At 56.9% G+C, this 27,492-nt stretch overlaps 1 protein-coding gene across 7 annotated transcripts in view; it reads left to right on the plus strand.

Annotated features, from left to right (window-relative positions):
- PRKCB (protein kinase C beta) overlaps positions 1-27,492 on the plus strand; it is an 86,489-nt gene that overhangs the window by 51,988 nt on the left and 7,009 nt on the right. For 5 of the 7 annotated variants that reach the window (XR_012058225.1, XR_012058227.1, XR_012058228.1 and 2 more), the window contains exons 6-16: positions 773-929; positions 1,274-1,408; positions 2,932-3,028; positions 4,110-4,256; positions 7,774-7,947; positions 10,414-10,505; positions 11,333-11,395; positions 12,812-12,950; positions 14,797-14,877; positions 15,118-15,225; positions 18,405-18,545. Coding sequence is in view for 3 of the 7 variants with exons in the window: in XM_030285004.4 (XP_030140864.1) it covers positions 773-929; positions 1,274-1,408; positions 2,932-3,028; positions 4,110-4,256; positions 7,774-7,947; positions 10,414-10,505; positions 11,333-11,395; positions 12,812-12,950; positions 14,797-14,877; positions 15,118-15,225; positions 18,405-18,545 (1,334 nt within the window). In the remaining 4 variants the exon portion in view is untranslated. Of the gene's footprint in view, positions 1-772; positions 930-1,273; positions 1,409-2,931; positions 3,029-4,109; positions 4,257-7,773; positions 7,948-10,413; positions 10,506-11,332; positions 11,396-12,811; positions 12,951-14,796; positions 14,878-15,117; positions 15,226-18,404; positions 18,546-25,544; positions 26,832-27,492 lie in introns of those variants that run through there. The other 2 variants (XM_030285003.4, XM_072935505.1) reach the window with 1 other exon arrangement.

Raw genomic sequence — 27,492 nt, forward strand, 5'->3', positions numbered from 1 at the left:
CTTGCAAACAGTTTTTCCTCAGGTATGGCTCGGCTCCATCCTGACCCATCAGCCTTCCCAGCTCTGATCTCTGGGGGAAGGTCAGATCCTTCTGCTGCAGACAGACCCTTCTGGACTCAGCCTGGGTGACCAGGCCAGGCTCAGCCTGGCTGTATTTCATCTGCCCGAGCTGCAATGCACTTAGAGGCAGCTGAGTCCCCTCGGGCTCGCTCTGCCCCTCTGCTCCTGCTGCCCCGAGGAGATGCTGGTCCCAGCTGGGCTGTGCTGCCCAGTGGGCGAGCGCTGGAGCCCGTGGGCATCCCCGGCCCCCAGAGAGACCCAGGGGCAGCCGGGGGCTGGGTGTGCCCTGTGCCCGCTGTTGCTGTGGTGGTGCTTTGGGCTCCTGCCCCCACCCACCTCCCTCCGTCGCTGCTCCCACTCCTCCAGGAAAGCTCCAGCCCCCCACACATCAGTGCAGTGCTGCTTCCCAAGGGGCCAGAGGAAACAAATCAGCTTTAAACTGCTTAAAGCCGAGAGCAAACAACAAATCAGCCTGTCAGAAAGTAAAAATAATCTCCTGAGTCGACCCTGCAGCCTCCCCCATCCACCAGAGCTGCGTTTGCTCGGCGTTAATTATGTCGTTCTTCGTGTAATGCCCATGTCTGCACAGATCCAGTTTAATTCTGCTTTTAATCACTATTTTCACACTTACTCTTGGCACACGGGGAAGTTGTCAGTTGTTGGGTATTTTTATAGCTGGAATACTGAATTTAATCCTTTTTCTCTTCCCCAGTAAGAGATGCTAAAAACCTAGTTCCTATGGACCCTAACGGCTTGTCAGATCCTTACGTGAAGCTTAAACTAATCCCCGACCCCAAAAACGAAAGCAAACAGAAGACCAAAACCATCAAGTGCTCCCTGAATCCTGAGTGGAACGAGACATTTAAATTGTAAGTACGAGGAAAGCGTTTCCATTTGTAAAGTGAATTTTCTCACCAAGAATGAACAGGACTTTATTTGCTGTGATGTAATTATTCAGAGGCATTGAGCTGGTTCGACTGAGAAGGGATTCTTTTTGTTCTGTCAGTGACACAGAAGTGCTCAAACCTCTGCCCTGACCCTGCTGAGGGCAGAGTGTGTCCGGGCAGGAGCTCCCTGTGGATGGGATGTGCCTTGGAAATCAATGCTGGAGACCTCAGCAGGCCCTGAGGACCATCCCTCCCCTCCCTTGGCATCCCTGCGGGGCAGGGGGGCACAGCTCAGGGTAAAGCCCTCCCTTCTCCCTCTCTTGCAGCCAGCTGAAGGAGGCAGACAAGGACAGGCGGCTGTCTGTGGAGATCTGGGACTGGGATCTGACCAGCAGGAACGACTTCATGGGCTCCCTGTCCTTCGGCATCTCCGAGCTGCAGAAGTCAGGAGTGGATGGATGGTGAGAGGCGCCTTTTTGCCCCCAACGTGGGCACAAAGCAGCCCAGTCTGCAGAGGGGAGTGGGGCAGCCCCTCAGCCTGCCCCAGGCACCCGCCCCAGGCACCCGCCCCAGCTCCCTGAAGGTGCTGCTCCAGCTCTGGGGCTGCCATGGGGTGTCTGCGTGGCTGAGTGCCCAGCACGGGCTGGCTCCGTGGGGACCTTGGGCAGTGGAGAGGAGTTGGGTGGGGTGTGGGGGTGTGTGCCCACGCCGTGCCGCCCTGGGCAGGGCTGGGGAGCTCCCACTGCTCCCAGCCCTGTCCTGCCCCTCTCAGCTGGGCACAGTGCCTGGCACGGTGGCACTGTGCTGCGGGGAAGGCAGAGGGAAGCTGTCCCTGTTCCCCAGCAGCTGTGGGCTCTGTGCTGTCCCCCACACGCTGCCAGCCCTGAGCACCCCCAGCCGTCACACTGCCCGCAAGGGGAGACCTCAGCAGGTTCCCTTGTCACACTGCAGGAGGAGGAGCTCTGATCCACATTCCATATTAAACAGCTGCAGTTAATGCAGGGACCTGCTCCAAGGCAGAGCCTGTGCTGGGCAGGGCTGTGTCCTGGGGCAGCCCCTGGGCACACCCAGCCAGGATCCAGCCTGGCTGCACATCCGTGCCCCCAGCAGGGTGGAACTCTGGCACCTGGGTGGTGTTCCCTTGGTTTTGGGAATTGCTGCTTAAGCTTTTCTCCTCCTTTGGAGGAGCATCACATCCTGTCTGTGTGCTGGGGTTGGCTGTGCCAGGCACATTCTCCTCTGTCTCAGGAGTTTTCATAGAGGAGCACAGAGGAAAGAAAGAGAAAACAATTCCTATTTCTGCTCCTTGTTTTTCCCATGTGGAATGTGTTTGGAGAATTGTTTGCCTGGGGTCATTGCTTGGTTGGATTCTGGTGAGGATTGTTTGAGCCTGGTGGCCAATCCAACCCACCTGGGGCTGGGCTCTCAGAGAGGGGCACGAGTTGGGAGTGAGTCGGATATGGGAGTTAGAGAAAGTAGGTTTGTAGTTTTAGTATCTCATTTAAATAGTATATTAATGTGTTATAGTATAGTTATAATAATAAAGAAATCATTCAGCCTTCTGAACTAGAATCAAACACCATCATTTCTTCCCCCCAGGCCCACCTGCATTTCCAATAGCTGGCAGTGCCAGCCTGGCAGTGGCACGAGCCATGTGCTGTCCCCGTGGGCAGGGATGGAAGGGGTGATGCCCACGCCTGTGCCCGTGGCTGGCACAGGAAACACGAGTTTGGGCTCAGGACTGCTTTGGCAGCAGTGCTCTGTGTGCCCACCACAGCACTGCCCGGGCTCTGAGGGTCCCCGGGACAGAGAGGGACCCAGAAACATCCCCCCGGCCACTGGGGGACTGGGGCTTGCCCGGGGGGAGGGTCTGGGGGTTCTGCTGAGCTGGGCAGGGTCCCTGGGCACGGGGACACTGAGGCTGTGCTGGAGCAGGGGCAGCCTGCCCCCCTCAGCCCCTGACCCACGCTCTCTCTGCCCCCAGGTTCAAGCTGCTCAGCCAGGAGGAGGGCGAGTACTTCAACGTGCCCGTGCCTCCCGAGGGAGAAGAAGGAAACGAGGAGCTGAGGCAGAAATTTGAGGTGAATTGATTTTCCTTGCTCTCAGGGGCTCTCCTCGCTGCCTGCCTGCCTGCTGTGCCCTCGGGGAGGGTTTTCCCTGCCAGCTCTTCCCCTGGCAGGGCAGGGAGCGTGGAGCAGGCTCCAACTGCCCAAAGAGGCTCCAGGAAGTGTCTATTTATTACTTAATAAGCCATGGAAGTTCTTGCTGAATGATTGACCCAGACATTGCTGAATGAGCAGAAATTTGCCATTTTTCAGTGTAGCCCTGGGAATGAGCGCGGTGCATCTGGAGACTCCCGTGCAATGAGCCGTGCAGAAAGAAGAGAGTTGCCCTTATGGTGCTCAGCATGAACTCTGTGATTGTGGCAGAGACTGGAGAGTTAGCTCCTGTTCTCCCTTCTTTTTAATCTTATTTGTACACAACTTTCCTGAGTATCCAAGGCAAGACAGTTCTAATACAACAGTTGGCTACAACCAGTGGGTCTGGGCTGTACAAAGAACTAACAGCCAGCTTTGATTGTATCTCATGGGGTTCCAGGGGTATTAGAGCAGTCTGGGCAGTCAGAGGATGAGCGAGCTGCCCACAATTAGAAAATACATTGTGCAGAGGTGCCAGAGCACCCCTGTGCCCTCACCCTGCTGCGTGCCCCCCAACCTCCCTGGAGGCTGTCGGTGTGCCAGGCAGGGAACCCCCTCCAGCTGGGGCTGGGAGTGAGGAGAGAGCGGTGAGCAGTGAGCAGTGTTATTCCAACATCTGGTATTTATAGAATTCCAGAGTGACCGTGGATTGAGGATGGAATCACCACCTCTCCGACCACACTGCTCCAAAGATCAATCAATCATTTCTCTCTACCCACAGAGAAATCTGTAAACTATTCTATTTACACATGAAATTGTGTGGGAGCAGTGCCACATGCCAGGACTGGTGACTCCTCCAGTGCCTTTCTCGGTGCTGTCCCATCACGCCCATGGCAAAGGCTCCCAACGCTCAGGGTGGGTTTGGAGCTGGGGAAGAGCTGCTGAGGTGGGATTTTGGGAGCACCAGTGGGTTTGTAATGCCCATTCTGCCCCCAGAAAAGTTTCCCTTCCCTCACCTTTGCAGAGAGCCAAGATCGGGACGGGCTCCAAGGCTGCGGATGAGAAGACAAGAAATGCCATTTCCAAACTGGACAACAACGGCAGCCGGGACCGCATGAAGCTCTCGGATTTCAACTTCCTGATGGTGCTGGGGAAAGGGAGCTTTGGCAAGGTGAGCCCCCCTCGTGTCTGCACTGAACACTCTGGGGGGACTGGGAGCACTGGGGGAGCACCGGGAGCCCAGCTGGGCTCCCCTGTCCCAGCAGGGACCACCAGAGATGTCTGATGGCACCAGCACAAAATCCATCCTTTTGGGAAGCAGGGGATGTATCTTTAAAGCTCTTTTTCGTTTGGTTGGTGTTTTCTTCTCCTCCAATAATTACAAATACATGGGAACATTTTAATTAACTTCCCAGACCGGTTGTGAGCAGTAACAGAATTTCATTCTCCTGGTAATTATGTGCCTTGGAGCCTTCATTTTTCTTGGGGTCTTGCCAAGTCTCTTGATTTCCATTGGGGGTCCCAGAGCTCCAGGGAACGCTGGGGCTGTGCAGGAGGTGGGTGCAGTGTTTGCTGCTGTGAGGGCTGGCCCAGCCCCACTGTCATCAGGGAGTTGCCTTAATTGCAGGGAATATTGCTGTGCCTGCAGGCTCGTTCCTCAGGCAGGGAGCAGAGGTGGGGAGGGTGTGCAGGGATGCTCCTCTGAGCACAGGGGTGTGGCAGGAGCATCCCTGCAGGTATTAGAGTGAGGAGGGTGTGCAGGGATTCTCCTCTGAGCACAGGGGTGTGGCAGGAGCATCCCAGGAGCATCCCTGCAGGTATTACAGGTGAGCAGGGTGTGCAGGGATGCTCCCCTGAGCACAGGGGTGTGGCAGGAGCATCTCTGCAGGTATTACAGGTGAACAGGGTGTGCAGGGATGCTCCTCTGAGCGCAGGGGTGTGGCAGGAGCATCCCTGCAGGTATTACAGGTGAACAGGGTGTGCAGGGATGCTCCCCTGAGCACAGGGGTGTGGCAGGAGCATCCCAGGAGCATCTCTGCAGGTATTACAGGTGAGCAGGGTGTGCAGGGATGCTCCCCTGAGCACAGGGGTGTGGCAGGAGCATCCCTTCCTTCCCAGCCTGCCACTGCAGCTCTGGAAGGTCCCATCCCTTCCATCCCTTCCTCCCCAGCCTTCTGCTGGCCTTGGAGCTCTGGGAGGTCCTGGCTTCTCCCTGGGCGTTTTCTCCCTCTCCAGAGCTGCAGGGAAGCGTTTGTGGCAGGCAGGGAACCTCTGGGGAGGTCCTGGTGGTCCCCAGAGCCTCAGCCCTGAGCTCGGCGTGGTCGCTGTGCTGTGGGCTGGCGCTCTGGGTGCAGGACAGCCCCGTGCTGCTGTCTGGCAGAAATGTCCCCTGTCCCCTCCCTCCCAGAGCCAGCGCTGGCATCTGGAGCCGCCGTGCTTGTGCCATGTCCCTGCCTTCCATTTGAGAAACGTTAGCAAACCCCTCAGCTGGCTCCGGCTTACGTAAGGCAGTGTGTGACAGAAACTGTTTCCTGGAACAGAGTGTTATAAATATGCTAATTAGCGCTAATTAAAACAGCACGTTGGTTTCTCCGGTGGATGCAGCCTCACCCTCACGTGTGCCTGCGCTCCCCCAGGCATCCCTGCTGCCCGGGGACCCCCGGGTGCCACGGCTCCATGCCCGCCTCTGGGCATGCCAGAGGTGCCAGATGTTCGGGAGGGACCGGGCAGAGGTGCGGGGAGCAGGGGGAGCAGCCCGGCTCCCCAGCCCCCGGTGTGCCCAGCTGCTCGTGTCCCTGGCACTGCCGTCCCCAGCCAAGGCTGGCACCGTGTCCTTCCCTCCCCGGGGCTGGCACCGCTCCTGTGCCCGGCTGCCTGCTGCCAGCCTGCCTCCTGCCAGTCCCTCTTGGACGGCAGCCTCGGTGTTTGAGGAGCCTCTGTCTGTCTCTGTTAACCCCTTGGCCCCAGGAGCTCAGCTTTACTGCTCAGGATGTGCTGGCCAGGGCCAGGAGCAGCAGCACGCTGGCCTCGCTGGAGCCTGACAAACTCGCTTTGTCTGCGCTCAGAATATCTCCAGTCCTTGTGCTGGAGCATTCCCAAACAAATACTCTGTATTACAGGGATAAATCAAGTTAAGCATCAGCCTTTTCCTGCACCAGTACCAGTGAAAAGGGAATGCAATCTGCTTCCCAGCAGCGCGCTGGCAGAGGAGGCCCCGAGCCAGGGCTGCCGGCTGGAAAATGGCTCTGGCTCGGAGAAGGGGGGCCTGGGGCTGTGTGCCCCTGCCTCGGCGTGCCCAGCCCAGCACACACGTGTCCCTGGTGCCCTGGTGCCCTGTTCCTTGTTCCTTGTGCCCTGTTCCTTGTGCCCTGTTCCTTGTTCCTTGTGCCCTGTTCCTTGTTCCTTGTGCCCTATTCCTTGTGCCCTGATCCCTGTGTCCTGTTCCCTGATCCCTGTTCCTTGTTCCCTGATCCCTGTTCCTTGTTCCCTGATCCCTGTTCCTTGTGCCCTGATCCCTGTGTCCCGTTCCCTGCACCCAAACAAGTGGGTGGCACCAAAGACCTCTCTCCTCAGGCTGTGTCCCCTGCCTCATCATCCCTGGTCCTCGGGCCGTGTCCCAGGATGGAATCACAGAATCACTGAGCTTGCAAAAGGCCTCTGGGACCGCTGAGTCCAGTGCCAGCGCTGCCAGCCCTGTCCCCAAGTGCCACATCTGCAAAGTCCCTCCAGGGGTGGGACTGCCCCACGGCTCCAAGCCTGTGGAACAGCAGAGGGCTGGGACACAGAGGGTTAATTCTGCTCTCCTGGGTGTCTCTGAAGTCACCCTGAGACCCATTCATGTGTCCTCTGCCCACATTCCAGTTCCACCCTATGGATGTGGACTTCACCTGATTTATTTCCCAAACCCCAGAACTGCTGGATGTGGCTGCAGGATTTCTGCCAGCTCCTTCAAATGAAGAGCAATTCATTCCCAGCCAGCGCTCCCGGGCCGTGGGAGAGGGAAAAGGGAAAAGGGGAGACCAAAGTGAGCTCTCAGAGCTGGTTTATTTGCTGGCAGCCCAAGGAGCAGCTCGGGCTGGTGGAGCGTGGTGGGTCGGGCAGGGGAGCCGAGGATTAACCCCAGGGATTTGCAGCAGCAAAGCAGGGAATGCCATGAACTGCAGTAAATAAACCTGCGGGTGGTGGGGCTGGCTGGGAACGGGAGTTGGGGGGATTCTCCTGCTCAGAGGGGCCTGGGCTGGGTGATGAGCCAGCACATGGAGGGGTTTGCTCACTGCTGTGGAGGGAGGCAGAGAAAATCATGGGGGGTTTTGTGACTATTCACTGAGACTCTTTGCCACTTCAAACATTTACCCCCTTGTGATCTGATGGACTCTGCCTTCAGTCTCCTGACACCCTCCCTGCTGCTGGTGGCACCCTGAGGTGCCTCAGGGCAGAGGGGTGCTGGAGGGTGAGCTGGGCTCAGATACCGTCACACCCCTCGGGCTCGAGGGCAATGAGGCAGTGAGGAGATGTGTGGGTCCTTGGATTTAGAGTCCCCCAAGGCTTTTGGGAGCAGCCCTGGCAGCTGTGTGTGGCTTGGCACTGCAGCTCTGCCCGGGGCTGCGAGGGGAGCAGCTGGGGCTGTTCCAGCTCCAGCTCTGCAGCTCCAGTCCCTGTGGCTCCACACGTGCCCTGTGCTGGTGCAGGTGATGCTGGCGGAGAGGAAGGGCACGGACGAGCTGTACGCTGTGAAGATCCTGAAGAAGGACGTGGTTATCCAGGACGACGACGTGGAGTGCACCATGGTGGAGAAGCGCGTGCTGGCGCTCTCGGGGAAGCCTCCGTTCCTGACCCAGCTCCACTCCTGCTTCCAGACCATGGTAAGGGCTGCTGGGGCCACCTGGGGCCACCTGGTCTGGGACCCTGGGGCTGGAGCCTGCCACTTTGGGAAATGGGTTGGAACGGTGTCAGGCCAGGCTGGACGGGGCTTGGAGCAACCTGGGCGAGTGGGAGGTGTCCCTGCCCATGGCAGGGGTGGCACTGGGTGGGATTTAAGGTCCCTTCCACCCCAACCCATTCCAGGATTTTCTGTTCTCTGTATACATCACTGCACTTGCCAAAGCAGTTGTGTGTTCTCTGCCTTGGCAGCCTCACACCTTCCCCAGTTCACTGGCAAAAGTGGCTGCAGGGCCAAAATGTGGGTGTGTGACGTGGAAGTGTCCTGCACAGCAGCTGCACCGTGAGGTGTGCTCACCAGGCAGTGCTGGTGACTTTGGGGGTGATTTCCCAGCCCCTCGGGTGCCCTAGCCCGCAGCATCCCTTATGGCTCAGCAGCAAAGTGCTGCACTTTTCCCAGACTCATTCCTCTGAGCAAAGCCCTGAGCAAAGGGAGAAACCCAAGGCAAACTGCAGGAAATCCACTTTTCCGTGGCTGTGTGGCTGGGTTTGTATGAGTCAAGAGGGGAGAGGGGGACAGGGGACCTTTGATGCAATCCCTGCCCGGCCCTCGAGCAGCCTGTGAATGAGAATGTTCAGGTGCACGGCACTGGGAGCCAGCAGAGTCCTTCAGAACGGTGACAATGCTTTCCAGGAGGATTACATTTTAATATTGTCCCAGAAATTTCATTTACCAACCACATTGAGTGCATTTAAAGCCTGCGGCCCGGCTTTGCAGCGCAGCAATCAGAGAGTGGCAGGAGCAGCTATTTCACACAGCATCTCCCAGCATCTGAAGTGAGTCAGCGTGGGATTATTCCTGCCAGACCTATAGTAGCTTAATAGTAATCGTATTTGTAAGGTAATCAAAATGTATAGCAGGCTGTATTATCAAACGCTGGCACAAAGCACTTTGATTTCTGGGAGCACAGTCCGGAGCACAATTCTGCACTGGGGCTGTTGGCTCAGCGGCTCTGGGAGAGAGAAAAGCCCCAAATCTGCCTTCCAAAGAAAAAGGCAGGATGAGCAAGGACAGAGCTCCTGGCTGGGGCTGGAGGTGCCTGTGCTGGGGGGTCTGGGGTGCTCTGAGAGCCCCAGGGTCTGGGATGGGGCTGGGCTGGGGGTCCCTGGGTGTCCCCAGGTGAGCTGTGCCTCTGCTGTGACCACAGCCACACTGAGATGATAAATCACAGAACCCTGGCATGGTTTGGGTTGCAAGGGACCTTGAGGATCATCCATGGGCAGGGACACCTCCCACTGTCCCAGGCTGCTCCCAGCCCTGTCCAGCCTGTCCTTGGGCACTGCCAGGGATCCAGGGGCAGCCCCAGCTGCTCTGGGCACCTGTGCCAGGGCTGCCCACCCTGCCAGGGAGGAATCTCTCCCTAATATCTAGTAAGGGGTGGATGGGGAGCGTGGCTGTTGTCTGGCTCTGCCTCTTGCTCCCGGCGTGCAGTCAGGCAGGGGATGGAGCAGTTAATCAGAAGGGTACTGAAGGGAGCCCTGGCAGTGCCATGCTGGCTGCCCAGGGACAGGGGAGTGTCGCCAGCTCGGTGCCAGGCCCTGCAGTGGGTTTCCATCTGTGTGCTGTGCTGCTGCTCGGCGGGTTTGGGTGCTCCAGCCTTGGCCAGACCGTCCCTGGTGGCACGGGCAGAGCCAGGACAGCTTTGTGCCCGTCCCCATGGGCAGCCCAGCTCTGCCTGCCTTGGTCCTGGCACGGCTCTGCTGGGCACCAGCGCTCCCAGCCAGGGGAGGAGAGCTCAGTCCTGCTTTTAGAGCTCAGCTGGCTGCTTCAAGAGCCCGTCCTTTGAATGCTCTTCCTCCCTGAAGCAGATCGATATATTTAGGAGGCAGCTGCAGCGAGCCGAGCCGGCGCTGCCGTGGCCATGCCTGCTCAAGGTGACATTGTCACACGTGGCTGCCCCGGGGCTGGCCAGCCCTGCCGGGGCTGTGCTGCGCTCAGGGGTGCTCCCCAGTCCCCAGGCAGTGAAAAACCAAATTCCCCTCTCCATCCCATCAGTGCCAGTGTTTTACACGGCCCCATTGCCCCCGTGCTGCTGTGCTCCATCCCCTGGGGCTGCCCCACAGCTGGGGGGCTCTGCTGGGGCAGCAGCTGCTGAGCCAGGATCCTCTGGTGGGCACTGCCAGCTTGGGAAATGCCCCGTGGGTGCTGCCCCCCGGTTTCCCCTCAGCCCTGGTTATGGCAGTGCTCCAGCTGCACCTCTCGTGGGCTCCCTGTCCTTCCTGGCCTTATTCAAGGAGGAAAGGAGCACTGGGAAATGTTTTGTTCTGTAATGCTGCCAGCCTGCAGCTCCTGCAGCGCTCCAGCTTCCCTTCCTGGGTTCCTGTTTCTGAGCCCTGCAGGTTCCCTGCTCTGACAATCCCGTGCTAATGGCTCGTTTTTCTTCCCTCAGGATCGCTTGTATTTTGTGATGGAATACGTGAACGGCGGGGACTTGATGTACCAGATCCAGCAGGTCGGGAGGTTCAAGGAGCCCCACGCTGTGTAAGTGCAGGGTTTGGCACCCCTGGGGCAGGTACGGGATGCACCTGTGCCACAGGGATGGAAACAGAGTCCCAGGCTTTGCAGTGCAGCTCCTGGGCAGGAATCAGGAGCGGGAGGATGCAGAAGAATTCTGTCTGATGCTGGTGCCTCCACCTCACCCTCGGGGCACATTGTACTGGTGAGCAATTGAGCTAAATAAATAAATGCAGGTAGATAAAGGCACAAGGCAGGGAGGTGTGGAGGCCTCCTGGGAGCCACCAGGCCTCTGCCCTGCCTGGTCCTTTCCCAGGGGACGAGGCAGGGTTTGGCTGCTCTGCCAGGGTGGCCACCCCGAGTGTTAACTGGGGGCTCTTGGCTCCTGCTCCTTGAGAGCTGGGCAGAGCAGGATGTGTTCCTGAGAGCCTCCAGATGCTCCCAGCAAACCCATGAACACTGAGCAGAGCCTGGTGGGCTGAACGGGTGTCTGGCAGAGCCCTCAGACCCAGAATATGCCCATGGGCAGCGTGGCAGAGCCGCAGCATGGCAGAGCCCGCTGGCTCGGAGCAGGGATGACTGTCTGAGCCACAGCGGCGTGTCAGGAGGAGCAGCCGTGGCTCTGCTGAATTTGTGCAGCCAGAAGTGACAGCCCCCAGCAGCCCGGTGCCATCGCTGCCAGCTCCGGCTCCCTCGGAGCCTCCCCTGTGATCCTCCTCTGGAATTTCCCTGCTGTGGCTGCCCTGGCCTTCGGTCACATCTGCCCGATGCCTTTCCTTCGCTGCCACCCGACTGGGAAGGTGTTCATTTATCTCCTTTCATTACCAGTCTTCCTTTTAAACCTCCTCTTTCAGATTCTACGCAGCAGAAATCGCCATCGGGCTCTTCTTCCTGCAGAGCAAAGGCATCATTTATCGGTAGGTGAGCGCGTTCCTCTCCCTCCCTGCCTTTCCCCGGGCTCCAGAGGCTGCTCCGGGCTCCTGCCCTGCCCCAGCCCGGCGCTCTCCCTGCCCGTGCCACGGACGGGCTCTGGCAGCTGCCCGCAGGTGCAATGACAAATGACAGGATCCTTAAGGCTGGAAAAGACCTGTGGGATCACTGAGCCCAGCCATGGCCCCGTGATGTGTCCCAGAAGGGAGCTGGGAGCCGTGGGGTGCCCCTGGTTTGGGGGAGGTTCCTGCTTTATCCCGCTTCGTGGGAAGGCAGCTCTGGTTCTCTCCTGTTCCGTGTGTTCCTCTCCACACAGCACAAATTCTCCCTGGCAGCCTGGACCAGCTCCCAGCCCCGAATTTGGCTGCAGGGCACTGTTCTCTTACCATTGCCCCTGGCTGGTGCCGCTCTGTCACTTCTGCTTCAGCCACTGAGGCTTCTTTGCCGTTCCCAGCGTGATTCCAGCGCCCAGAGGCAGCTGGGTCACTGCCAGGGGCAGGACCAGGCTCACAGGCTGCTGCTCAAGCTCTGAAACCAGCGCTCTTCCCTGCTTGGGAGAGTTCCCAGAGCCCAGGGTGGAGCAGAGCATCCCAATGAGTGTCAGATCCCATTAAGGGCTCTGGAAAGGGAGATGCCAACAGTGCTGCTGGAGTCAGGAGATGCTAAAGATGAAGGAAGTAGAACAAACTTGACGTGAGGGCTGGGTTTTGCTATCAGCTGCTACGGAGAGATTCTAGGTCTGTTGGTCCCCAGTGGCTCCTCTTCCTTCCTTCCTCCGGATCCGAATCCCAGCTCATGTCCGGCTGCCTCAGGCCTGTCAGGGCTCTGAGCACTGGCATGATAATTAGAAAATACAGCCTTGAACCCAGCAGGAACGTCTAAACTGCACCAAAATCCCCAGTGTTTGCTACAGAAGTGTCCTTGAGGCTGGAGCATCCAGGGATCTGCGGTTGGATCCACCTCGACAGTTTGGGCAAAGGAGCGGAGCTCCTGAGGGTTGGGTACCACAAACAGATATTCTGGGCTGAGGATCAGAGGCAAACACAGCTGGCTTGTATTTCAGGGAGGCAGAGCACAGGTGAGGCAGGGCCTTGTGCTGAGTAGGTGCTTCTCCACCACGAGAGCTCTAAGTGCACTTTGATTTTCACAGGAGTGAAAGAAAAAAATCAATTAAATCAGTCTCCTGCCAGATGAGTGCTTTCCATCGCTCACTTCAAAGCGCTGTGCCCAGCACAGCATTCCTGTGGGTTAAAAGTAAAATCAGCACTCCATCCTGACAGATCTCTGGGTTATTTTCACTCGTTTCCCTGAATATTTTCCTACAAAGGGCCTGGGTGTGAGGCGGGCAGGGCCCAGCCCAGCAGGGCTCTGCGCTGTGTCACGGCTCTGCTCTCGCCCTGCAGAGACCTGAAGCTGGACAATGTGATGCTGGACAGCGAGGGACACATAAAGATCGCCGACTTTGGCATGTGCAAGGAGAACATCTGGGACGGGGTGACCACCAAGACCTTCTGTGGCACCCCGGACTACATCGCGCCCGAGGTACGGACGGAAGCGGCCGGTGATCCCGGTGCTCCTGCTGCTCCTGCACTCTGTGGGGTGACCTTGCTCTGGGCAGCTTTCCAGCTGAAACGGGTGTCAGGGATTCTCCATCAGCCCGCAGAGTTCCTGCCCCCAGCACTGTGCATCCCCACGTCCCCCTAAGGGAACGGGGATGCTGGATCTGCCTCCCTGTTGTGTCGTGTCCTGCTTCCACCTCAAAGGGCAGCACAGCCTCGTGCTGCTCTCCCTGCAGTGTGCTTTCCCTCACTGGGGCTTCTCCCATGTCCACCCTGCTGCCAGCTCTGTGCCTGTTCTGTCCTTGGCATGCTCAGACCCACTGCAGGCTGCTCCTCACCTGCTCCCTTGGCCTGGGAAGGACAAACCCCGGAGCTCAGCTCTGCCCCTTGCTCTGTGTGATAGAAGGGTCCAGCACACCATGACCATTGAGAAACAGGGAGGTGTCAGTGGATAATATTTCATGTGGAGTGGGAATCCTTAGCTTTCTCCAGCTTACTGTTGGCAGTGAGGGGCCGTGTGTCTGAAGGGGAGAGGCTCCCCATCCATGGCTCTAGATCCCCACAAAATGACTTTGCATTCCGTTATTACTGATGTGATAGAGTCACACATGACACTTCCATGAAGTGCTCTATGGGCACGGTTTAATGCCAGACGTGTGCAATTCGGAGGGGTAATTATTCCCAAATGTTTGTTCCCTTCACTTAAAAGTATTCCTCTAAACTTATGCCATTCTGCTGAATTTGCAATGATGAAGTTGATATTTATTCATTTAAATGTTTTAGAGAAAGATTCTCTTTGCTAGGACATCAATGCACTTGTGTGCTAAACCACATTGTGCCTGCTGCAGGCAGTGAGGTTTCCCATTATTGGATCCAACGTGTGCTCCATCCCTCATCACTCCAGGATTAATTCTGGTGGTGCTGGTGCAGAGCTTGTGACTGTGGGTGATTAATGCTCCTTCAGAGCAGGACAAATGACCAGCTCTCCGTGTGTTTGCCCAAGCGTTTTCACTTTAACTCTTATTTCCTTCTCCTTGCTGTAATTTGTCTTTTTCCGAAAGAAGAACAGCAAATGGGAAATTAGGATGCAAATCACTTTGGCCTCCAGGGAGGGCATTAAAACCTGCTGCCCGGGGCTCCCAGAGGTGCAATCCCACTGCGGTTGTCTGTGTGGCTGTGGTGCCACGGCCACGCTCCAGCCCAGGCCCTTCTGCTGCTCTGTGCTTCTGAGCTGCAGTGTGCTCGGGCCGGCGTGGCTGCAGGTGAAACTGTCCTGCAGTTCTGCCTGCAGCCTGTCCTGCCTTTGCCTGGCCCACTGCTGGGCCTTTGCCTATTCCAGGCTGGGCTCAGCATGCCAGGTGACAGGGACAGCCTGCACGGCCCGTGTGTGACCCCTTCTGAGCACAGCTGGTCGTCACCTGCGGGGCTTTGTCACCTTCTGTGTCACCTGCGTGCCTGTGTCACCTGTGGGGCTGTGTCACCTGCGGGGCTGTGTCACCTTCTGTGTCACCTGCGGGGCTGTGTCACCTGCGGGGCTGTGACCTTCCCAAACCATGCACAGGACAGGGGATTTCTTTCAAGCGCTCTTTCCTTTCAAAGGCCTTTATGGTGTGAGCTGCTCCCACCCAAACTGAATTTCCCAGGGCGCTGGTGAAGAGAAGGGGAGGGCTGGGGTCCCTCGGGGAGGGATTTCGGTGCTGAAGTGTGTCCCAGGGATTAGCCCCGTCCTTGTGCCCCGCTGCAGCTGGAGAGGCTGTGCCCTGTGTCAGAGCTGGGCTGTGACACGGCTGTTGCTGACACTGCACTGTTGTTTTTGCTGTTGTTTGCAGATCATTGCCTACCAGCCCTATGGGAAGTCGGTGGATTGGTGGGCATTCGGAGTGCTGCTCTATGAGATGTTGGCTGGCCAGGTGACCGAGTTTGAATCGATTCCCCTGGGCTGGGCTGTGTCCCATGTGGGCACAGCTGCTGTGGGGTTTGGCACGCGGGGCAGCTCCTGGAGCTGGGGGTGACCCTGGCGGCACAGCCCCGGGACTGCAGTGACAGGACTCGTGTGGCACGCCCGGGGCTGGTGCCGTGGCCAGGAGCAGAGCACCCCCGGAGCTGTGGGATCCAGGTACGCCCCTGAAGCTGTGCCTGCTTGGCTCTAGGCCCCCTTCGAGGGAGAAGATGAGGACGAGCTCTTCCAGTCCATCATGGAGCACAACGTCGCCTACCCCAAGTCCATGTCCAAGGAGGCAGTGGCCATCTGCAAAGGGGTAAGGGCTGGCCTGGTGCTCTGCTGGGCTGGGGGGTGTGGGGAGGGAGAGCCTGCACCCTGGGGTCCCAGCCCATCCCGCTGCCCCCAGCATGGCCGGTCTGACACTCTCGGGTTTGGGTGCCTGTGCCCTCCAGTGCTAAAGCCACAACTTGTGCTGCTGTGTGGGTACTAAACCCAGGTAAAATAACACCTGCATCCTCCCCGTGCCCCCACACTGGGCAGAAATAAGCTGGGACTGGGGCAGGGCAGGGCCAGGAGAGAACCAGGGTGTTGACTGGAGGGTGGGAAGGGGAGGGCTCCTGCCCAGACACCCTGTGCCCCACCAGGTGAGGACAGGGCAGCTCTGTGAACCTTTGCCTGAACTGAAAAATGATGCTCAGGGAAAATGGATGTGATTCCCAAACAGTTTTCCTAAGATCAGATACAAACCCTTCATCCTTCCACTTAGCTGTGATAAGTTGCCCTTCAGGACAACCTGAAGCTCTGCTGGTGTCTCCAGGAGATCAGGGCAGCATTTTCATTATCCTGTCTCTTAATTTGCAGCAAAGATCTGCCTTGCCCAGCACACCGAGCTGGGCTCTCCATGGACAGGGCCTAGGCCTGACTTAATTGCAGCCTGAGTTAATTTGGCATGTGATGGATAAAGGCCAGCGAGGTCCTGATGTTGTTCTGTGTGCTTGGGACTGAGCCTCATCTCACCCCCAGCGCCACACGCTGCTATAAATAAGTGTTTGTGTAGGAATTTAAGAAATGTTTGCTTATAATAGTTAATATTGAAAATATCTGAATGTTCTCTATCTCAAAATAGTGTTTCTATCTCCAAATGACACATCCTGCGCTTCACGCTCCCACTGCGGCATTTCAGAGCCTCTTCCTGGCGTTGCCAGGATTCTGAGCTGGTGTTAAAGAGGAATATTCACTCGTCCTGTGGGGAAAAGCTGCTGCAGGAGTTCCCACCTGGAAGGGGCACAGGGAGGGGGTGCTGCCCTGCCACAGTCAGCAGGGTGCAGGAAAATCAAGTCCTTCATTCAGAAACCACTGGGTAGTTGGTGGGGATTTCCCACAGAGGCTGCCAGGATCTCCCATCCCCTTGCTGGTGTTTGGGATGTCAAGGGAAAACCCAGCGTGTCCCTGGTCAGGCAGGGGTGGGGGGCACACAGAGCTGCTGAGCATCCCCGGCCCTGGGGCAGAGGAGCTGGAGAAAGGCCCGGGCTCAGGGCTGGAGCAGTACCCGGGCTCAGGGCTGGGGCAGGGCCGGGCTCAGGGCTGGGGCAGGGCCGGGCTCAGGGCTGGGGCAGGGCCGGGCTCAGGGCTGGAGCAGGGCATGATTTTTGCACCACCAAAGTGCTACACCAGAAACTTTAATTAAAACTCTGTGTGGGATTTAAGAAATTTTTGCCAGGGTGGGATCTAAGTGTTTCCGTTTTCCCATGTTCAGGGGCTCAGGGCACCTCTCTGAGCCCCAGGCTGGCTCCCAGAGCCTTTCCCACCCCGCAGGAGGGGTTTGGTGGGGCCTGAGCAGAGCAGCCCCTGCCAGGGCAGCAGCTCCTCTGTGCCTGCCAGCTCCCTCTGTAATCTCTGCCCCATGGCAAAGGCACGGGATGTTTTCCACAGTATTTTGGGAGTAGTTGCAGGTGTTTTGGGTGGCATTTCCCCCGGTGCTGCTGCCTGAGGAAGGCCCACCAGGGCTGCAGTCCGTGCTGCTGCTGCAGTGTTCGAGAGGCCAGGACATCTCACCTCTGCCACCTTCCCAGGCTTCTGGGATTTGTTCTTGGGCTTTTATTTTATAGAGGGCTGTGTGCTGCAATGCCAAGGGAAACTCAATTATTAATGAAAAACAAGCTGGAAAGATAATCTTGCTGTTGTTTCTGGTGGCCCCTGGCCTCTCCCTCCCCGCCCCTCCAGCCTGGCTCCCTGCTTGAGGACGGGCTCTGCAAGGCTGATGCTGATGCCAGTCACATCCTCGCCCTGAGCAGAGGCTGGAAAATCCCTGGCCCAGCCTGCAGAGCTGTCCAGGCCCTTGCTGTTTGTGGAAGGCCTTTCCAAGGAGATGCTGCCTCATGGAAGCTGCTCTCCATCTCTTTTCCAGCTGCAGATGCTGCCACAGCTGGAGCCAGGGATGCAGATCTGTTTGCTCACCGGGCACTTGGTGGCTCTGCTCTCACCTTGTATTTGTCGGAGATTTTTTGTCTTTTCAGGGTCTTAGGTTTGGGGTTTTTTCCCCAGGGTTTCCCTTGCTTTCAGTGCCCTGTTCAGCTGTTAAAGGTGGGCTTTCCTGAGCAAGTTTGTTCTGTGCGCAGGGGATGGCAGGGCTGCTGGGAGGTGCCCCAGCTCCTCCTGTCCCTGCCAGGGCTGTCACAGACCCCCAGCCCTGGGACACAGAGCCAGGCGTGCTGCACAGCCCAGCAGCAGGATGAGCTGCCCTGCTTTTAATAAAGCAGTGCTTTTGTTGTATAAAGCTCATCTTCTCCATCCTTATCACCGGCTTGTGAATCCCTGGAATCTCCATCTGATCTCTGAACAAACCCTACCCCAGGATATTAATGTTGTACAGCTGTCCGCAGTTCCTGGGGCCCCTTTCCCTTCTTGAGCCAGTGGAGAGGAGAAGTTTAGATGATAAACAACATTAATGGACTGTTTGTGCAATTTTTTCTCTAAATTGACTCTCTCATTAGAAATCCTCCTTGTGTCTGTGCTGCCACAGCTCCGGAGGTGAGGGGGCTCTGCTTCCAGGGCTGCTGGAAGTTTTGGAGGGCAGATTGGCCACCTTAAAGGGGCAGTGGGGTTTGCAGTTAACTCTGCAGATGCTGAGAGGTCTGTGCCAAGCTGAGGTACCGCTGGGCAGCCCCTGCTGCAGCCAGGTGCTGAGGGAGCCCTGCCAGCTCCTCGGGCTTGTTCCTTGGCAAACCAGTTCCATTCCCAGATGGGAAGGGGGAGTGCCCACCCCACCAGCGCTCGTGTACCTGCAGATGCACAGTCTGCTCTGGTACAGCACTGTCAGCCTCCCCTGGCCCTGAGTCACTCCAGCTTCTTCCTCAGTGGCCTCTCCTGGGAGCACCTGCAGGAGTGGAGCCTGATGGGGGTGTCCAGCTGGGAAACAGCTCCCTGGGGACTCTCAGAGGGGACACTGGGGAGCAGGGGGACACGCCGTGACCGTTTGCTGCCTCCTGTCCCCAGCTGATGACCAAGCACCCCGCCAAGCGCCTGGGCTGCGGCCCCGAGGGGGAGCGGGACATCAAGGAGCACGCCTTCTTCCGCTACATCGACTGGGACAAGCTGGAGCGCAAGGAGATCCAGCCCCCCTTCAAGCCAAAGGCTGTAAGTGTGCCAGGCCCCGGGGCAGTGCCGGGGTTCCTTCAGTGTCCCGGTGCCAGGGCTCCAGTGTCCCACTGCCAGGTCCCCTCAGTGTCCCACTGCCAGGTCCCTCAGTGTCCCACTGCCAGGTCCCCTCACTGTACCACTGCCAGGTCCCCTCAGTGTCCCACTGCCAGGTCCCCTCACTGTCCCACTGCCAGGTGCCCTCAGGGCCTGTCCCAGCCCCGCTGGCTGCTCCTCCTGGCAGTCCCTGTCTCCTTGTGGCCGTGTTCCCTGGACCTGGCAGCTCTGCAGGAGCAGTCCCCGATGCCTGGTCCCAGCTCTGGCTTGCAGGTCCCACGCTCCCCACTTTCAGTTCCTGGACCCCTTTGGGTTGCAGCCTGTCTGTTTTGTCATCTGTCGGTTTGTTGGGTTTTTCCTCCCTTTTTCTTGGGTATTTCTTTTCTGTAATCCCACTTCATTTCGCTGCTGAGCTGAGCTCAGTGTGCCTGGGTGGGCAGGGGGATGGGTTTCAGCACAGCCTCTCTCCGGGCGGGAGGAGGCTGAGCCTGGCTCCGGGATCCCCTGGCTGCTCCTCCCCAGCCCAGCCTGGCTCTGCTGGGAGATCTGGGAGTGCAGTGGGGGGAATGGGCAAACCCAGGTGGAGGCAGCAGCAATGGGAGCTGTTTGTCAAAGAGCCGGGAATGCTGGGGTGCTCCTTGTCCTTGTGTTTGCAGTGACACCAGTGCAGGGCTGCAGCCTGACCCCCGTGGGGGTGTCCCTGCCCACGGTGCTGCTCTGTGCCCCTGAACTCTGCCTGACTCCATGCTGTCCCTGCTCTCCCTGCCCCTATGGGAGCAGGGATGTCCCTCCTGGATGTCTCCGTTTCTCTCTCTTTGTCACTGGGGGACTGGCAGGGTCACAGCAGTGTCCGAGTCTCTCTGGTGCTCCAAGTCCTCGAGGCTTGCACTGTTCTGTGCTTCCCTCGGGTGCCCTGGCTGCAGTGCCCCAGCTGGGCACTGCTGCTTCCCAGAGAGCTGAATCCACCCCGAATCTGCTCTCGTGGCTGACATCTGTGATGGGTGTGGGGACATTCCTTAATCCTCCTCCAGGTCAGCTCAGAGTCCAGGAATGCTCCGTGTGTTTTCCTGCAGCCTGCCTGTCCCTCTGCCCATAACAACCTTCCTTTTCCTCTGCTTTACAGATACCCTGCTCGTTTGAGTGCTTGGAAAAACTCTGCTTTCAGGGAAAACGTGGAGTGGGAGTTCCTTTGCTGGAGGGTGCTTTAGCTCTGCTCTGTCTCTGTGCCTCTCTGCTCCAGCAGGTTTTTCCCTCCCACAGCTCCTTTCCTGGCTGACCCCAGTGCAGTGGAACCCCTGTGGTGGCTGGGCAGAGCCTCCACAGTCCCGGGGATGGGGCAGGGATGCTGGCCTGGGGAGCTGCCCCTCGCCCCGGGGCTGCCCTGCCTGTGGCTGGGGCGGACAGCCGAATTTCGGGCAGATGTTTTTTGGCAGGCTCACCTTTGCAGGGTGCTGTCCTTGCTGAGAGCTGCCCTGCTGTGTGAGGGCTGTGCCCGGGCTGTGCCCACGGCTCAGAGGGGCAGTGGCTGCTCTCCCTCCTGCCCAGAGCGGGCAGACACGGGGTGGGCAGCGCAGGAGCCCGGCTTTCTGCTGCTTGCCTTTCCCTGGGAGGGCAGGGAACCCTCAGGGCTCTGCACCAGTAGGGAACAGCCTTACTGGGGGAGCTTTGGTATCGCAGTGCAGCGCTCTGAAAGGTCTGGGGCTGTTTGTGCCCCGTGATTTGTCTGGGGCTGGGATCTGACCCTTGTGCCAGGGATGCTGAGGTACAAGGGGGATCCATGAGCTCCAGCTCTGGGGGGATCCTGGTCCATACCCGGGTTCACTGAAGGGGCACCATTGGGTTATTCTGCACAAGTGCCTGTCTCCTGATTCCGTACCTTCTGCCATCTCCCACCTCTGTGTCCATTTTCAGTGAAGCTGCTGCTGCTGTGTCCCCTGCACCCATCTCTCTCCTCCTGAGCAGCTCCCCAGTGTCACTGCCTGCCCTGGGCAGGGGCAGAGCGTCGCTGTTTGGTGCTTTGCAGTGAAAAACAACTGAATTCCACCAAAAGCACTTCCTTACTGCTCTGCTGCTTTAAACTCTGCAAATGTTGTGCTGTTTTAAATGTCTCCTTTCTTTAGAAATCCCTCTGACACCAGCCCTGGCAGGGGAGGGGGACTGTAAGCTGCCGGCTGTCGCTTCACAAAAATTCCCTGTTTGATAGGACAGGGAGATTAACAGCAGCTGATTTGGGATTTAGGGAGGATTAAGACAACTCAGGTACCTGCTGATAGCTGATATTTCCCCAGCAGTGCCTCTGTGCTGGAAAAAGCTGCTTCTTTGGTGTCAGCCGTGAGCACAGGGCGGAGCACAGGGATGGGAACGGGGCTTGGAGCGTTTGGGGGTGACAGGGGGGATGTGGCCCAGTGTTGGTGACCTGGGACTGCCCTGGTGGCCACACCAGAGCCAAGTGCTGCTGCACACAGGGCTGGTGCTGGCCTGGCTCTTTGCCTTGGCTTAAGTCTATCTTGTTTTCTTTTATTTTTTTACAGTTAGCATCTGTAAAGGTCAGGCTGCAGTAATTGTCTGTATCCAGAGCTTCAAAATAAGGAATAAGATGCAAATGAGGGCTGGGAGTCAGCCCCCGCCTGTCTCCAGCCTTCCCCTTCTGCAGCCCCTGCTCAGCCCTGGGAACAGCAGCCAAGGGGAGCAGAGCCCATCCAAATTGTCCCCAGGCTCCCTTTGCCTCTCAGAGGCAGCAGGAGTTGGTGTTTGGTGTGAGCTCAGCCCCTCCTGGTGCACAGAGCCCCTGTGCTGCAGCACCGTGGATCTCCTGGCCAGGTTCCCGTGGCTCTGCAGCCCCTCTGCGGGCTGGGCTGGGGCTCAGGGGGTGCGGGGGCTCCGGGGGGCTCCCAGTGCCTGCCCAGCCCTGCTGCTGGGGAGGATCCACACCCTGCCAGGAGCTCCAGCATTCCCAGCCCGCGCCTGGCTGGAGCTCAGAGCCAATTCCTCAATTCCCAGGAGCTCCTGAGCTGCTTTGAGCTTGATTAACCTTTATCACAGAGCCAGGAACAAGACAGATCAGGGGCTGCCTTGTCTTTGGTGGTTCTGACGTGGGGCTCTGCTTGGCTGCTCCCTGCTCTGGCTGGTGCATAACAATTCCTTTCCTGGGTCTGCAGTTACCCTGGGAGTGTATTTACACTCCCCTGCTCTCCCTGTCTCTCGTTGAGATAATTATTGTTTTTGGTATCTAATTACTCCTTTACTTTACATAAAACCTAGTGATTTGAAAAGTCTCATTTTGAAAGCACTGAAATCACACAGCAGAGCCCAGGATTATTCACAACAGCATGGGGGGGGGGTTAAAAATGGCTTGTAATCTAATAATTTTAATTGCACAAATTAATTTCCCCCTAACTGCTCGGAGTTAATTAATATTGAAAGGCCACTTGCAGACCTGGCTGTGTAAAAAGAGCAGTTCCATGCACGGGGGGCTTTGTACCTTAGTTCAGCCTGTGCAGGGTGAGTTCTAACGTTTGCATAAGTCATTTCCTAATTAGATGGAATTTAAGGTTTGGGGGGCTGACACTGGGCAGGTGGATGTGCTGAGGTTAAACACCTCTGCTAATCCAGTCAGGGTTTGCTCTGGGAGAGCCAGGGCGCTGCAAAGGCTCTGGCATTTCCCAGACTGTTCATTCAGCCTCTGGTTTTGGGGTGTTAGGCAGGAGCTTGGCTTTCTCCCGAGGGGAGGGAGGGTCCCACACCAGGAGCCCTCGCAGTGGATGCTCCCTTTGGCAGCAGCAGGGATAAAGGACGTGCTGGAGCATCCCAAAGTGGAGCAAACACAAGTGAAAGGCCCCACTGCCCCCTGGCCAGCACAGGCACCCCCAGTGTGGCCCAGGGCGTGCTGTGACCCAAATTCCCCTGACTGAGATTGCCAGAAGAGCCCTGATCCTGCCCAGGGAGCAAGGAGCCGATTTCCTGGCCCAGAGCAGCACCAGGAAGGTCAGGCTTGCCCGGGAGATGCCTGCAAGGCCGGTGGGATTGTGGCTGTGCCACTGGTTTGGGACAAAACCCTGGGAAATCGAGGCTGTCCAGCACCTCCCCTTGGTGTGGGAACCAGGGTGGGTGGCAGCAGCATCCTCAGCTTCTTATGGTCCTTGATTGCATCCCAGAGATCAATGGCAAATATTTTATTGTGCCTTTTGTCTCTGTTTGAAATCAGGCAGGGAGGTGATTAAATACCAGGCCATCTTTGGAGCTGACAGGTTTATTTCTGCAGCTCAGGAGGAAAAGCCATTCTGTGCTGGCTATAAATATTAGACAGGACACCCCGGGATTTATGTGAGATAAATTCCCACCCTCCCCCTTTCCCAGTCAGGATGGAGGGATGCCTGCTCATGAATATCAGACAAAATGAGGACAGGTTCTCACTAGATGGCTTTAGATAAATGTGAATACTCATATGGCCTCTGTGTCCCTTAAGCAGGGGCTCAGTTTGGGAAGCTGTAAAGGAGGTGCCCGTGCAGACAGGGACCTTTGCTGCCTGCAGCAGCAGGATCCTCCTGCTCCCCTCATCCCAACCCGGAGCCTGGAGCTCCCCTCCTCCAGGCCTCGGGGCTGGGCTGGGATGTGCCCTCTGTAAACTCAAAGACAGCTTTCAGCTGTAAAGTACTGATTTTACCCATCCATTTTATCTGCATCCAAACAGAAAGTCCATAAATTCCACACAGCTGGGCAGGAAATACCATGGATAGATGCAACTTTTCAAATTTTCCATCCACATACTCTTACCTCACTGCATGATAGTGAGAAATCCTTGCTTGCCAATTTCATATTAAAATATATTTGTGCTTCCTATTCCAATAACTGGCAGCCTCTCATCAGGATTAATTTTCCAATCCTTCTGAGGGGGTTGCTGGTTTGATTTTTTAAATTTTAATTTCTTTTCTGAGACAGCACATTTCTCTGTAGCCACAAGGCAGGCAGCACTGTCAGACACGGCTTGGGGGCTGCCCTGAGATCTCCTGAGGCTGCCAGGGGATGGGGGCTCTGAGAACTCTGGGGGTGCCCTGGGAGGCTCTTGGGTGCCCTGGGAGGCTCTGGGGGTACCCTGGGAGGCTCTGGGGGTGCCCTGGGAGCTCTGGGAGTATCCTGGGAGTTGCTGGGATGCCCTGGGAGGCTCTGGGGGTGCCCTGGGAGCTGCTGGGGTGCCCTGGGAGCTGCTGGGGTGCCCTGGGAGGCTCTGGGGGTGCCCTGGGAGCTGCTGGGCTCAGAGATGAGCCCTGCCAGGGCTGGCACAGCCCGGATCAGCCGCCCCTGGCGAGCCCAGCCTGGCTCCCGGTGCCCTCCTTTGGCTCCTGGGCACTGTGGAGCTGGCAGCTCCCACCTGCAGGGTTCAGTGCTGTTGTGAGGGTGATGCAGTGGCTTGGGGAAGGCATTGGGCTGTGGCTGACTCCTCAGACATCCCAAACCTCCTCCTGCTCAGCCCCCAGGCTGGGCTGATCCGTGCTGTGGAGCAGCCCAGGCCTTGGGGAGCTGGAGTTGAACCAAGCCAGACTGGAAATGTCATGACGTGGTGGTACCAAGGCAAGGGTAGCACGGTGCCCACGCTGGAGGGGCTGGAGCTGGAGCTAAATCCACTCAAACGTTGCTCCTTGAGTTTGGGTAGAGGTTGGAGGAGAGCCAAAGGAACAGCCCACCAGAGGCTGATGGATGTTCACGTTGCCTTCCCTGAAAGCTCTGAGCAGAGGAAGGAGCTGGGAACATTGACTTCTGCATGCATTTGTCATTAATATTTTATGACATTTAATCTGATGTTTATTAAAAATGCAAATCGGTTTACTTAACAAATGGAAGTTAAACGCCCAGGAAAAGCTGTGGCAGCGCTTGGAGCGGGTGTTCCCCTGGGGCAGTGGGAGAGAGGCCTGGGGGACTGGGAGGTGCTGCTGAGCAGCTCCTGGAGGAACCAGAGCCTGCAGAGCTCTGGCTGTGTGTGACAGCAGGGACAGTGCCAGCCTTGCAGCAGATCCCCGCTGCCAGCCGTGGGGACGTGGCATGTGGGTGCCAGCAGGGATGGAGCCTGCTCTGTGGCTGTGCAGTGACCTGGCATCCACCTGATCCCAGCTGCTGCTGCTGCTGCTGTTCCCTTAAATCAGCTTTGCAGCCTGGGAAGCTGCAGGACCCTTGCTTCGCTTGCTAAGGAAATTAAATCAGGTTTGTGGCACCACTGGGGACCATGAGGCCGTGGAGATTGGACTGCAGGGGAGGGACAGCCCTGGGAATCAGAACCATGAATCCCAGACTGGTTTGGGTTGGAAGGGACCTTAAATCCCATCCAGTGCCAGCCTGCCATGGCAGGGACATCTTCCAGTGCCCCAGGCCCTGTCCAACCTGGCCTTGGGCACTGCCAGGGGTGGGTCCTCTCCTCTCCTGGAGCAGGAGGAAACCTCGGAGCAGTCCAGGCACGATGGAAACCCCCTGCTCCTGGACACCTCCTGGGCAGGGAGTTATTAAACTTATGTTGTTCTATTGTATACATTGACTTTATTCAAGCATGAGTTTCTCATGATCTTTCCTAGGCCCCTGACCACAGTTTCTCATGATTATTCTTACGATTAAACAGTAATTATATTTAATTACTAACCAATCATCACATCTAACAATTTTATCATTTATCATGTACCAGCTACACAGGTGCAGTTCTAGCAGGGTACGAGGCCTACATGTTCCCAGGGTATTTTTTCAGGGCCTACTAAGCTTAATTTTCCTTCTAACACTAAATCCCCATGATTTTAAAACCATTTTACTATCAATGTCATGCTGTGCTGTGCCATGCCATGCCATGCCATGCCATGCCATGCCATGCCCTCATGACTGACAAAGCGTGTTGTGACCTTCCCCGTGCTGCAGCCCATGCCACGCTTCCTGCCCACCCACCACCGTTCTTCTCTCCTCTCATAGTGCGGACGCAACGCTGAAAACTTCGACCGGTTTTTCACCCGCCACCCGCCCGTGCTAACGCCTCCCGACCAGGAAGTCGTCGGGAACATTGACCAGTCAGAATTCGAAGGATTTTCCTTTGTTAACTCTGAGTTTTTTAAGCCTCAAGCCAAGAGCTAAGTTGCTGTGCAGATCTCATCCCTGCATCGTCGGTTCCAGCTGCTGTTGTGGTGACATTCCATCGCAAAACTCGCATCCATGGGCTTGCTTTAGTGACCACATTTCCAGTGTCTTCATCCATGGGCTTGCTTTAGTGACCACATTTCAAGTGTCTTCCTGGTACTTGGGGTGTCGCTGGAGGGGAGTGATGTGCAGCAAATGCTGCAAAGTGGGCTTTTGTAACATTTTGTTTGTAGAAAATGGGAACAGCTCAGTGGGTGACAGAACGAAAACGGTGACACGGTGACAGCTGGGAGGAATCCCTTCATCATGTGCTTTAGTTCCTGCTCTTTCCTTTTTCTAGTGTTTTAAATAATCATGAAAATTTAATATTTAGCCTTCTTAGCCTTAGTGGCAGGTAAATGTTTTTAATGAGACCATTCTGAGTCTCTCTCCTCCCAAAAGCTCTGGAGAGCCAAGGTGCTGGTTCTGGCTCCTTTTCTGGCCATGTCCTGCTGGGTGTCCAGCCCCACCACATCTCCCCTTCCCTGCACCAAGGCTTTGGGCCAGCTGGGTCCCCAGCAGTGGGATAAGTTATTTGGGAAGGCAGAGCTGCCGTTGGCAAAGATTTCTCCTGATTGTGCAGTTTCTGTAGCAATTTTTAAAATCAAAGCAAACATGCCGTGGTAAATGGGGAATTTGGAAGAACTGGTTTTGAATCCATGGTCACCCCAGTAAACACCACCAACATCCATTCCGTAGCGAAGCTTTTTCTTCTTTTCAAATGCCAAAGCCATTGGTGGAGTTTGTTACCTGTGCTTTAAATGTGTCAAAAATGGTATTGACCCAAACGGGAGATACTTAACTCTGACCAGTATTGTGAATTCTGATATGAAGCGTGTGAAGAAGCTTGTTACAACGGATAATTCTATCCTTAAAAATTGCTCGAGTTTTGTTTCTGGCATCAAAGGAAACATTTCAGGGAGGGTGAATTTCTCTTGAAAGGACAACAATCACGCTGCTTCCTTTTATACCCTTGCAGATGTTCGTGGGCTGTCACTGTATCAATCTGCTTGTTTTGTAATGTGCCAATTTATTTTTTTCTGATACCGGTTATAAAATAAAAGGTGAGAAAACCTGCCCCAGAAAGCTGCATGTGTTTGGCAGTAAGGAGTTTCTGCAGTCAGCGAGGGGATTCCTACCCACAGCCAGGGCTGGGAGCTGCCCTGGCTGCTGGGGGATGCTGCCTCAGGCTGCTGGGGGATGCTGGCCCGGTCACGGCGGTGGAGCCGGGCTCCTTCCTGCTCTGTTTGTCCCAAAAATCCCAGGTGGGATGTGCTGGAAGCATCATCCAGGAGGGAGCGATTGCCCACAGCCTCCTGCAGCAGCCCACGCTGCACAGCGCCTGCCCAGGCTCCAGCATGGCCAGGGAAGGAGCAGTTTGTGAGGATGAGGAAGGACACTCCGAGGAAGGACTCAGCTGAGGCTGGCAGGAAGGATGCTCTGAGGAGAGGACAAGGCTGAATCTGGCAGGAAGGACGCTCCGATGTGAGGACATGGCTGAGGCCAACTGGAAGGATACTCTGAGGAGAGGACACGACTGAGGCCAGCAGGAAGGACACTCTGAGGTGAGGACACGGCTGAGGCCAGCAGGAAGGACGCTCTGAGGAGGGGACACGGCTGAGGCTGGTAGGATGGACACTCTGAGGAGAGGACAAGGCTGAGGCTGGTAGGATGGACACTCCGAGGTGAGGACACGGCTGAGGCCTGCAGGAAGGACGCTCTGAGGAGAGGACACGGCTGAGGAAGG

Source organism: Taeniopygia guttata, chromosome 14 (assembly GCF_048771995.1).
Source record: "Taeniopygia guttata chromosome 14, bTaeGut7.mat, whole genome shotgun sequence".
In the NCBI taxonomy this organism is placed as follows: Eukaryota; Metazoa; Chordata; class Aves; order Passeriformes; family Estrildidae; genus Taeniopygia; species Taeniopygia guttata.